This window comes from Micropterus salmoides, unplaced genomic scaffold (genome assembly GCF_014851395.1).
Source record: "Micropterus salmoides isolate LMB-PRFRI ecotype aquatic unplaced genomic scaffold, ASM1485139v1 Ms_hic_scaffold_15, whole genome shotgun sequence".
NCBI classification, from domain to species: domain Eukaryota; kingdom Metazoa; phylum Chordata; class Actinopteri; order Centrarchiformes; family Centrarchidae; genus Micropterus; species Micropterus salmoides.
The window spans coordinates 26,383,812-26,396,294 of NW_024040596.1; the positions used below are offsets into that span (position 1 = coordinate 26,383,812).

At 40.8% G+C, this 12,483-nt stretch overlaps 1 protein-coding gene across 1 annotated transcript; it reads right to left on the reverse strand.

Moving 5' to 3' along the window:
* Positions 1–1,096: 1,096 nt before the first annotated feature.
* Positions 1,097–8,796, reverse strand: LOC119903591 (collagen alpha-1(X) chain-like). The gene is made up of 14 exons (XM_038719833.1): positions 8,692–8,796; positions 7,809–7,921; positions 7,566–7,607; positions 7,334–7,360; positions 7,070–7,141; positions 5,733–5,798; positions 4,994–5,020; positions 4,817–4,861; positions 4,690–4,725; positions 4,514–4,594; positions 3,736–3,832; positions 3,121–3,230; positions 2,827–2,946; positions 1,097–1,290 (listed from the first exon to the last, which is right to left on the reverse strand). Exons 1-14 carry the CDS (start codon positions 8,765–8,767, stop codon positions 1,273–1,275), a joined length of 930 nt encoding a protein of 309 aa, XP_038575761.1. The 5' UTR covers positions 8,768–8,796; the 3' UTR covers positions 1,097–1,272.
* Positions 8,797–12,483: the final 3,687 nt, after the last annotated feature.

Here is a 12,483-nt window from a genome sequence, read left to right on the forward strand (position 1 = left end):
CCACTAGTCCACCGTGCGTGTTCTAAAACTGCTCAGCTGATGTTGGCATGACAAAACAGACAAGCAGACAGCGGTGTTGGTTATTTAGCTTGTTTGTTGTGTTGCTTAAGTGACTTAATACGACTTTCTATCTTTGTTTAAAGGTGTGTAACATGCAGCACTTCCTGCCAAGTCTACATGTTTTTGTGAGTAGCCTACTAACTTGTTAGTGAAGCATTCAGACCCTTTGTCCTCACATTACAGATTTTTATTTATCTTTCTGTTGGATCTGGAGCATTGCAGCAGCAGCTGCTGACGCATATAATGTGTGATCCATTAAATAAATAATGCATTCTGGATCCATGAAATAAAACTACAGGAAAGTGTTGCAATGACAAATACAGTGAAGGTTCATTTAATTGTGTGCAATGATGAATAAGGAATTTTTAAATGCACTGGTAGAATGAAACTAAGTCCATTTACTCAGGTACTGTAAATTTGAGGTACTTGCACTTTAAATTATTTCCATTTTATGCAGCTTTATAACTTCTACTCCATTACATCACAGAGGCAAATACTGTACTTCTTACTCCACCACATTTGTTTAACAGCTTTATTTACTAGTTACTTTTAGATTAAAACCCTTCCTGTCCAGTGAAAACCATGTATCTGGATAAGTATGCATGGTCCCAAAGCTGAAAACAGGACTGTTTTTCTGAGCTCATTAAAAGTTTAAAAACTGCTCGGAAACTCTGAATATTCCATCCACCAATGTTTACTCGAACAATGCTCATGCATGTATAAATCATGCTCAAACAATGGTCATGCTGAAGTTATGACTCACGGAAAAATGTAACTACATGCAAATGCTCTATGTTTGTATTGTGCCTTTCAAGCCCTTCGACCTGTTGTTACACTACATCGCATTCACCCATTCTTGCAGGTGCTCAAACAGAATCTAACAGTCACACCGATGGAACAGCCATCTTTTACATGGAACTTGGAGGAAACTGGAGGAACCGAGGATCGAACCGCCGATCTTCCGATTACCGGGCAACCAACTCTATCTCCAGCCGCCCCGCACAATAAAGTAATAATTCATCTGAAGAGGAGCTGTACAGAGGATAGGACAACCTTTATTTAACATGAATAGGTTTGATCTGATCGCATTCATTACTTTACACACATTCACTTTGGAAGCTTCCCAGCAACAGTCTGAGCTGCTGGCCACTAAACAGTTGGGGTTCGAGGTTTTGGTCAAGAGCACTCCAGCCAGTGTTGAATGGAGTGGGGTCAGTATCTGGGGTACTCCTGTTCCAAACAGGAAGCAGCATGAAAACAGAGAGGAATAGGTAATGAGGACAAAGAGAACACAGTCAATGTAATTAACGTCTGTCGCTCAGTCTCATAATGAAAACTCCACCTCCAGTTAGTCAGGTACACTTATTAGTGAAGGGTTAACCACATGACTGGCAACTCAAACATGGGGAGATTGTTTACCCGCTCATTTATAAGTAACTTCACTATTGTTAAATGGAAGCTCACATGCTGGAGACCGAAGGAAGCATCTGTCTTGTCCTCTGTATCTAAAAAAAAATCACTCTGTAACATTGTCTGCTGTAACACATAACTGTTGCTACATTTTATTTGTACTGTATTGATGCAGATTTGGTTCACATTTAAAATGCAAATCTCAGAAAATTTAGCAAAAATGAATAACGCATCCCAACTCTCTCAATCACAGAGTATGTAGGGTTGTTGGATGTAAAAATTGTACAGTGGTTAACCCTGTTTTTTTTTTTTTTTTAGCTGTACCATGCTGAACATCTACACTGTTCAGTCCTCTCTGTCCTGCTTTTATTACAGACATGTGCGCTAACCTCATCCTCAGTGGTCTAGACTCGAGCGTAATGAAAAATGGTGTTCCGCTAAAACAGAAATATTAAATAAACAAAGAGAGACATGTGACAAACTGTTGAGAAAGGCTCTGTTCCAAGGTTGGATTTTTAGTTATTAGCATTTCTATAACTGTCAATGGCATGGTGATTGAGAGTTTCTTACTTCTGGAACAAAAACTAAGTTCTGGTTGCACTTGAACTCACTATGGGGGCTATTTTGGGGATCCCCTGACTTTTCCTCTCGTGACACCAGCATGTCAAAGCTTTCACTTGTATATCTCAACATCTACTGGAGGGATTGGCACAACATTTGGTGCAGACATTCATTGCTCCCAGATGATGTATTTTTATGACTCTGGTGATCTTTTGACACTTTTGGTTTTGAGTGAAATGTCTCAATAACTGTTGGATAAATTGCCTTGAAACACATTGAAGCCCTCCTCTGTATAAACTGTAATAACTTTGGTGATCCCCTGACTTCTTATATGGTGCCAACATCAGGTCCAATTTCCAGTTCTTCCAATAATTTGGTTTACGACCAAATGCCTGCAAGACTAATGACATTCCCATCAGTGTCGGCTGTGCAGCATGACAATGTTAGCATTTAGCTCAAAGCACAGCCCCACAGAGCTGCTAGCACGGCTGTAGATAGACTTGTTCAAGACAAGATTACATAATTTTAACGACCTCCAGTGACTCATCTGAACTCTGATGCATCATGTGATTTACTTTTTTTCCTCCCACTGAATTCATGAATGTTTTTGTGCATGACTTTTTGTTTTGCTGAAAATTTAAAGAGAAACGGTCATCATTTAATCAAAATGTCATTTCGGCTAGCCTTTATTGATCCGTCAATTATTACACCTCAACCAATGGCAGTCTATTATGTATATCTTAGCGGTTTTTATGCTGATTCCATTTGGGTGTTTTGAAGTTGTTTCAGCTTTACCAGTACGTTGATCCATTGAGATTCGGTGTAGATGTACAGAGCTTCTCTGTCTGTCCGCAGCACCATCACGTTCTCTCCCCGCAGCCTCCTCATCTGTCTCTCTCCATCTGCAATAAAGATCTGGAGAAAGACAGAAATGAGCCTGTTTTACACTGTGAACTTTTGAACAAGTGTGTTAATTTATCATTTCTACCTCATCTAAAGCAGTTGAAGCTTAACATTAGGCTTACCCATCAGAAAAGTATGTATTGATCAATGTAGTGGGTTTCATTCAGCAGTGTGTGTGACACTGACCGTCGGGACTCTGCCCAACAAACGTTGTGGGCTTTGAACCTGTGAACAGTTGCATTTGGCTGGAGGACCTCGGTTTCCTGCGTCTCCCTGCAGGCCTGGTAGGATGTACACTACAACACAAGGCATCATTAATCAGGAAATCCCCATAGCTGATCTGTACACCACCAGTAAAACACGTTCATGCCATATTCATGTTGCTCCATGTTTCTCCTTTTTAATATATATTCTGTTATTCCTCACTAATTGATTTCAGTTTCATCTTTTTTGTTCTTTTAAAAGCCAAGCAGGAAAGTGAAGGGATTATTAGTGAGTCATTTTGACCAAACTCTGTGCTTAAGTTGTTGCCTGATGGTCAAAATCAATTATAAGTCCATCTGTGATGTGTGTTCATTAGAGATGTTTATATCTATGTATTACTCTTGCCTATAGATAAAGTTTGTGCAGTGCTGTACCAGCAACTCCAACTTATTGACAGTAATGTGAACCTCACACACATTTACAATCTTCCGGTTAGGGGTTAGACATGACAAAGACTGTGGTGAATAGAGAGCTGTTCCCAATTGGGAGACCTTTCAAAATGCTGGTTAATCCGTAGCCTTTCCTCCTGTCACGCACCTTGCCCTGGTAGTCCAGGCTCTCCAGTCCGACCACGCAGTCCTGCAGGACCAGGACGACCCAGCTTTCCTGTAGGTCCACGAGATCCCATCAAACCCTGCACACAGTGATTTATTCATTCATTGAATAACTGATAGACCAAACAATTAGCCAGTTAGCCGGCAAACCAACTGGGATACCAACCTCTTACAACCAGCTGTGTCTCTACAGTATAACGGAGGCAAATTGTTCAATTTAGGCCTGAGCCAAGTAGATTTTTACTCATAGCTACATTTGGATATGCAAGTTTGCGCTGTGGGGACTCCTGTCTCAACCATGCCTGGTAGAATTGTTGTCATGGATAACGTGTTAGCAAACAGACCAACAATAGGGTTGTGGCCTCATTTATAGCCACTTGGGAAGCACAACTTGGGGCCTGACAGATGCACACACCACTTAATAAAAACAAACCCGCAAAATGTAACCTACTTTAGACCATCTCAAAAACATCCTCGACAGTCAATATGTCAATCTGTTCAGTAATGTACAGTACACCATAGTTACTCTGCTGTAAGATATCACCTATTACTTTACATTTTTAACCACCAAAAAGTATTCATCATTTAACAAGTGTTGAACTGATCATAATCAATCTGCAGAAATACCAAGGCGACAGTGTTTAAACACAAATTCAGTAAGATCGATCAGTGATTAAATATCAGTTCTGTGCCAGAAACAGCTGGCTCAAGTCAGCCTTTTTTATGTGTACATCTGTTTGCATGCATCTGTTTATACCTACCATGGTTCCTCTGCCACCAGGTTTTCCTCTGGGTCCTTGCTCACCCCTTCGCCCTGCATCGCCCCGCAGACCTGGGTCACCCTAAAACAGCACAGCACAGCACAGAACACCATGCCTTCACAGCTTAGAGTACATTCATAGTGTATTCGATTGTGTTAAGTCAGCCAGTCTTCTACCTTCTCTCCTGGCGCTCCAGTGGTGCCACGCTCACCCTAAAGAGACACACAGTTTGAGGTTCATTTTAATAAATATGTCACATTTCCAGCAACAGCAAATGAAAGAAAATAAAACATTTTCCCTCACCGTCTCTCCACTGGGTCCTCTGTGTCCTTTCATACCTTTATCCCCCTAATAGATGGATATAAATAAATAAAAATAAAAAAAGAAATGAGAGGCAATCGTAAGTGTTGCTTTTTTAAAAATGCCAGTGTTGTTCATATATAAAACAAAAAAAGACATGCAGCATTAATCATCACTTACCCTGAATCCCTTACGCCCTTTGCTGCCCTGTAAATACAAACACGAGTGTAACTGGTTTTATAATTTTCCCACTGCCATCATATTGCACACCAGGCTGCACCAGTGTGTGTTTCCTGTGCTCCTCACAGCAGAGGATAACCACACTGACCTGCAGTTAAATAGTCTTGCTTGGTTTTGAAATGTTTTCAAACTTTTTTTGTGTGCAGAACCAGTAAATACTGTATAGGACAGTTTGGAGAAACATCAAACCTTTAACATGTCATTAGGACAGGGAACACTGTTCTATTCTTGTCAACTGGAAACAAAAACACACTGTGATGGAAAAATTATTTTTTTTTTAAAATGTGTTGTTGTGAGCCTTGTACATACTCTAAATACATGACTCCTTTGGGAGCAGTGGGCAGACTCAAAAAAACACTGTACTACTGAATCTAATTAACACCGCTTCCCTTTTACCACATGACCCACTTCTGCTGTTAAAGCTACATGTTAATATACATGTTCTTATGTGTGATTTGAACACATGTTGGACAAATGGCAAACAATGCATTGGGTAAGTGGTATCATAACTTCATTTTCTCTGTCATATGTTTGTAAATAACATGTTGATGACCAACATGTCCAGCCAGTAGTAGTAGAAGTCGCCGACATATCCACTTATATTATGTGTGATCATTTTGATCATTTATAAGTTGACATGGGTTGAATCAATGCAGCACAAATCAAAGCTACAATGTACCTTTATCATCCCAGGAGTTCCTATGTCTCCATACAGGCCCCTCCAGCCTCTGTCACCCTTCTCCCCCTGTGGAAACATCAAATCACAGCATGTTAGAGTTTTACTTAATTAAAATTAATGCAAATACATTTGTTTTTGTTTGCCACATCAAGTGATTACAATACTAATCACAATTTTAGTGAAAGAGAAGTCTAAACATCCATGACTTTGTTACTCAGAAGTAATTTCTCAATGTTGACAGTGATAGACAATTTGTGACATTTGTGGTTCAAGTTGTGATAATCGAAAGAGGCGATATTTTTCATACAGCTCTACATTTGTTTTTTTGTTAGTTTGTTGTGTTTGTTTTCTGTAATGGATGCACAAAAGTATTTGTGGTCCAGATGCTGTCATGTGACCTGCAGTTCTGACAGTCCAAAGTGAGGTTTCTGGGAAGCTAGAAATAAGATTCACCATTAGTGTCTAACAGACATTAGTGCTATTGTGCCAGTGCTTCACGCTTAATGTGCTGTTTTGAACACTTTTTCGAATGACAGAGGTATAAATTCTAAAATAACGTCCCAGCTGTGTTATGGTTGAGACAGACTGTCAGTAGCTGCCAGTGACATGTTCCTTTCCATCCCTGTGTTTTCCCTTTTCTGTTCTCCTTGTGTGTTTGTCTGTGAGTCAGTTGGCGTGGATGTGGCTCCCATTCCTCTCTCTCTGCGCTGTCCCATCATCATTCCTCTGTATCTATCATTTAGCTGATGCTTTTATCCAAAGCGACTTACAGATGCTAATTATGTCAGAGGTCGCACGCCTCTGGAGCAACTAGAGGTTAGTTGTCTTGCTCAGGGACACATTGGTGGACGTGTCACAGCGGGGGGATTGAACCCGGGTCTGTCTCTCACACCAAAGGCAGGTGTCTTATCCACTGCACCATCAGCACCCTTATCCTTCAATAACCCCTGTCTGAGTCCTGCCCTTGAGTCCGCCTGGAAAACACTGTGATGCAAATGAACGACTAATATTGGAGCCTTCAATACAATACTAGAAAAAGGACGGTCAATTGAGTGACTGATTACATTTTGTGTGTAGTTTTCAGTTTCCGGTTCTGCAATTGGCAGGATTATCTACAAACAAGTGTCAGTATCTTTGAAAGAACACAAAATAGGAACACTACACAGGTGAAAAACATCACCACAGTGGCAGTAAAACCCAAACCAACGATCTTCTTTAAACATCAAATCAAGAGTGCCTTTCAAAGTTAGATTACATAAGCGCTCTTTTAGATGTGAGAGCACTGTATGTCAGCGTCTGATAGTGGGGTTGATGGACATGGATAGTCTTTCTGTGACCTTTTGACCTGGCTGTCCCATGTATCCTTGTGTTCCAGGTTCTCCCTCTGGACCCATCACACCAGGTTGGCCCTAAAATACACATTACACACAATTTGCGACATAACTTTTCTTTTAATAACCTTTTGCTCATGGAGTAATCTCCTTCTATCTTAAAAAAAAAGAGACTTTTTTTAAGAGCTTCATGTGTACACACTTGCAGCAACATGGGGTTAAATGCATTTGTGTGTGTATGTGTGTGTGCATGTGCATGTTACACTGTACCTTGGGTCCTCTTGTTCCTCTGCAGCCCTTCAAACACAAACACCATTATAATGTACTGTATAGTGCGAATTAAAAAACACAAAAACATTGTGTGAACTGTTACAGAGACCGAGTATGGAAAAGCTTATCCTTCATTTTCTGAATCTCACTGCTTAAATCAATTATTAATGTACACATTTCTTGTTTTATGGTCCCTAAAAGGACCAGCATTCATAACCGAGGTCTTTCGTACCTTTTCCCCTTTCAGTCCCGTGATGTGTTCTGTTATATCAACCTGAAGAGTTGAAGGCAGACCAGTATGATTTCATGTGCAAGTTTTACCCAAGAACACATTTAGATATTTTATTAATCAAAATTGTTAATATTTCAGCATTTCAAATAAAAGCCACTCTGTGCAGGATGTTCAGATATTGGCCCTCCCCCTAGAAGTATAATCCATTGCTACAGCAAAGCACATTCGTGTGTGTGAGGTCACCATCAGCTCTGCTTTCAGTTTGACTGTAGGAAACAGAGGTGGTGGAGGAGGAGGAGCCATGAAGACTTCACATTTCCGAGCTGACCACCTGCTGTCTCTGCCAGATGGAAATCCTGCACAGACAGACAGACGTAATACATTTGCTGAAGTGACCCATTATTGTTCCTCCAAGCTTGTGTGTCAGATCACATAGTTTTGAGTACTACCATAACATTGATTACGCTTGTTGTGAAGAAGTTGTTTCACAAGCTTTACCCAAGCACAGGACCCCATCTGATCCACAATCATGACAAGTCATCACTGTTTAACGTGAGCCAGCTTTTACCTCAGCTGATGTGGATAAAACTCCAATCGTAGAGGGCTGCATCTACACTCGAATTACAACTGCCAAACACATCCCGTTCACAATTTAGGAAAGTAGTAAACAAAGAAGAGAAAAGCCAGCATTATACTGAGACTGCTCTCTCTGGTCTAAATCCCCGTGTGTGAGTAGACAGAGGTTCTTCACCATTCAAGAGCAAACAGCTGAGATAGAACAGGGATGACTGCTATGAGTGAATGGATTTACTTCAATAAGTGATTTATGGTGAGCATGTGAAAGAGGCTCTCAATGATTTATTTGTTGAAGAGAGATGGGTCTCATTCAACCTTGTGTTTGGTGTGTTCCACGACTTACGAAATTTAAGTCCCAGATGGGTTTAAGTTTGCCACCTGGTTCTGAGAGAAGATGGGGCCACCATTACTCCCCCACCATCAAGGAAAATTTATACACGTTCTGTCAAGTGTCAACTAGGCGCCAACTTCACAACAGCTGCACCTGGCTTGGATGAGCGGTTACAGTTTCATCTCAACATCTGGCTACCTCTCTCATGTTTGCACTTACTGCTTGTGATAGAGGAGCCAGCCGGCTGGAGGCCACTGAGCAAGGCAGTCCATCCCAAAACTAGCTGAGTCAGCATCTCCTCTTTTCCTGCAACAACTGAAAGTTAAACTTTATAAATACTATAATTCAATAGAAAACATGAATATGTGCATGTACAGTGAGGAAAATAAGTATTTGAACACCCTGCTATTTTGCAAGCTCTCCCACTTAGAAATCATGGAGGGGTTTGAAATTGTCATCCTAGGTGCATGTCCACTGTGAGAGACATAATCTAAAAAATAAAAAAAAAATCCAGATTTCACAATGTATGATTTTGTAACTATTTATTTGTATGATACAGCTGCAAATAAGTATTTGAACACCTGAGAAAATCATTGTTAATATTTGGTACAGTAGCCTTTGTTTGCAGTTACAGAGGTCAAACGTTTCCTGTAGTTTTTCACCAGGTTTGCACACACTGCAGGAGGGATTTTGACCCACTCCTCCACACAGATCTTCTCTAGATCAGTCAGGTTTCTGGGCTGTCGCTGAGAAACACGGAGTTTGAGCTCCCTCCAAAGATTCTCTATTGGGTTTAGGTCTGGAGACTGGCTAGGCCACGCCAGAACCTTGATATGCTTCTTACAGAGCCACTCCTTGGTTATCCTGGCTGTGTGCTTCGGGTCATTGTCATGTTGGAAGACCCGGCCTCGACCCATCTTCAATGCTCTAACTGAGGGAAGGAGGTTGTTCCCCAAAATCTCCCAATACATGGCCCCGGTCATCCTCTCCTTAATACAGTGTAGTCGCCCTGTCCCATGTGCAGAAAAACACCCCCAAAGCATGATGCTACCACCCCCATGCTTCACAGTAGGGATGGTGTTCTTGGGATGGTACTCATCATTCTTCTTCCTCCAAACACAGTTAGTGGAATTATGACCAAAAAGTTCTATTTTGGTCTCATCTGACCACATGACTTTCTCCCATGACTCCTCTGGATCATCCAAATGGTTATTGGCAAACTGAAGACGGGCCTTGACATGTGCTGGTTTAAGCAGGGAAACCTTCCGTGCCATGCATGATTTCAAACCATGACGTCTTAGTGTATTACCAACAGTAACCTTGGAAACGGTGGTCCCAGCTCTTTTCAGGTCATTGACCAGCTCCTCCCGTGTAGTTCTGGGCTGATTTCTCACCTTTCTTAGGATCATTGAGACCCCACGAGGTGAGATCTTGCATGGAGCCCCAGTCCGAGGGAGATTGACAGTCATGTTTAGCTTCTTCCATTTTCTAATGATTTCTCCAACAGTGGACCTTTTTTCACCAAGCTGCTTGGCAATTTCCCCGTAGCCCTTTCCAGCCTTGTGGAGGTGTACAATTTTGTCTCTAGTGTCTTTGGACAGCTCTTTGGTCTTGGCCATGTTAGTAGTTGGATTCTTACTGATTGTATGGGGTGGACAGGTGTCTTTATGCAACTAACGACCTCAAACAGGTGCATCTAATTTAGGATAATAAATGGAGTGGAGGTGGACATTTTGAAGGCAGACTAACAGGTCTTTGAGAGTCAGAATTCTAGCTGATAGACAGGTGTTCAAATACTTATTTGCAGCTGTATCATACAAATAAATAGTTAAAGTTAGTAGTTTTTTAGATTATGTCTCTCACAGTGGACATGCACCTACGATGACAATTTCAGACCCCTCCATGATTTCTAAGTGGGAGAACTTGCAAAATAGCAGGGTGTTCAAATACTTATTTTCCTCACTGTATGTACTCAAGTGTATATATATATATATATATGTCTGAAGATCTGGGACCTCATTTATCAGCCCTCACTTCAATAAATATGAATTTCTTGTTGTGCATGTGAATGTCCATTTATTTATATCCACTCCTGACAATACACACACAAAGCCCTGGTGCCAGAGGAGCAGCAGACGGATATAGAACTCATGGGATTTATCATTTTTCATTGCACACAGTTGTGCATATGCATGCCTGAAATATTTTTACACAATGGGGAGTTCTTTCAGACATTAGAAGTCTCCTATTCACTATCAACTATATTGTTCCAATAACAAGTAAAATATTGTATGTCTGCTGTGGGGAGCAGAGAATCTCTGCCCGTATTTACAGCTTGTATATTTCAGAAAACGTATTTATTCCTGAAATAAGTCAGAAAAAGACAGATCACTCCACTGTTAACAAGGTACCAGATTACCAGACTAGATTTTCAAAAAAGTTCTCACACAAACGGATTCGAATTTGCTATAGGTGTTGACGGCCAAAGACAAGTAGCTCACTTCTTGTTTTAATTACAATGAACATGATTCCTTTTCTGAATTATCAATGAAATAGGTTTGAGACCTGCTATCCCACTCAAAAAGATGACGAATCCTGATCCATAATACATTCACTTGTTTTATTTTTCCTTAGTGTCATGAATGTTAACTCTGGCACAGACGCTTCTCATAGTTCAGATATCAGAGGAGGTTAAAATGACTCCGTGTGTTCACATGCATTGTAATCTGCGTTGGGTCTTACCTCAGTGCCGTCTCGTCTTCACAGCGCTGCGTGGAAGCTCTCGTCCTGCAGTGGAGATGTCTCTTAAAGCGGATTCTCTTCCTGGTCCTCGCCCAACAGAGCTGCAGCCCAATCTGCTAAGCTTGCATGCTGAGGCCAACTTCGCTCAATAAACTGTGGAAATGCAATGCAGCCCCTGGCAGCGCTTTGCAGGAATAATCAGATAATTACTTACACACTGAGCCAAAGAGAAGCCTGCTTATCAGGCCCTGTTGGAGAGGATGAAACAGTGTAAGCAGTCAGTGGCACTTCCTGTCATATTGTATTATATTATCATGTCTGTATTTCCATTTCCATTCTAGGCTTTTAGACAAGTTCCTAACAGCGATCATGCAGCTTAATCTAACTCTATAAATCTACCCATGTTTGTGTTAAATGTGGATAGCTGTTAAAAGGAATAGAGTTCAGGTGATAAAAAGTATTAAAATACCTGAAAACTGTACTGTAAAATGTAAGAAAATACTCACTCCACTTCACATATCTCATACAAATCAAGAGTAAACAGTGCTGCAGTGATGTAAAGCGTACTTCTGGGTGTGTCAGTTCGCTATGACATCACTGTTGGGTGAGGTCAGAGGTGCAACAGGCTCTCAAACCTGAGCAACACAGTGTCTGTTTGAGCTGTCTGGATGTGATTTCCATTTCCAACTGAATTTAGCAAAAAAAAACTACAAAACAGTGCGTTGCTTAAGCCAACTGGGGAAATCAGGTTTCTCCAACATCCTGATTATGAAAACCAAATTTCTAATATTAGGCAAATCAGGTGGCAATTAGAACAAAGACTGGATTTTGTCCCCCCATCACTTCCACTGAAATCACTTTAGGAAGGGATTTCTCGATGGCCAGTATGAAGGCATGATAACCGCTATTGTTTTAATGTACGATGATGATGATGATATGAGCAGTAGAGACCAACTCATCCTTTAAGTGCTAGTCATCCTCTTTGGAACAAACCTGCAGAGGGAAAATACTTAATTTACCCATGGTTACTGCCATATGCCTTCCAGCTTCTCTGACCAGTAGACAGCAGACTCTCAGGAGTGTTAAAACATCTGAGTTGTTCTATAATTACGCCACCTGTACGGCACAACCGTTATCTAAATTCAACTAAATCTACATTTTCTTTAAAACACAAATTTAAAAAGTGGTTGTATGAGTGATAGTCAGATAAGCAAAAAGCCTTTGCTCCTGGGCAATACGAACAAAAATATTAAAATACTTTTTTTTTTT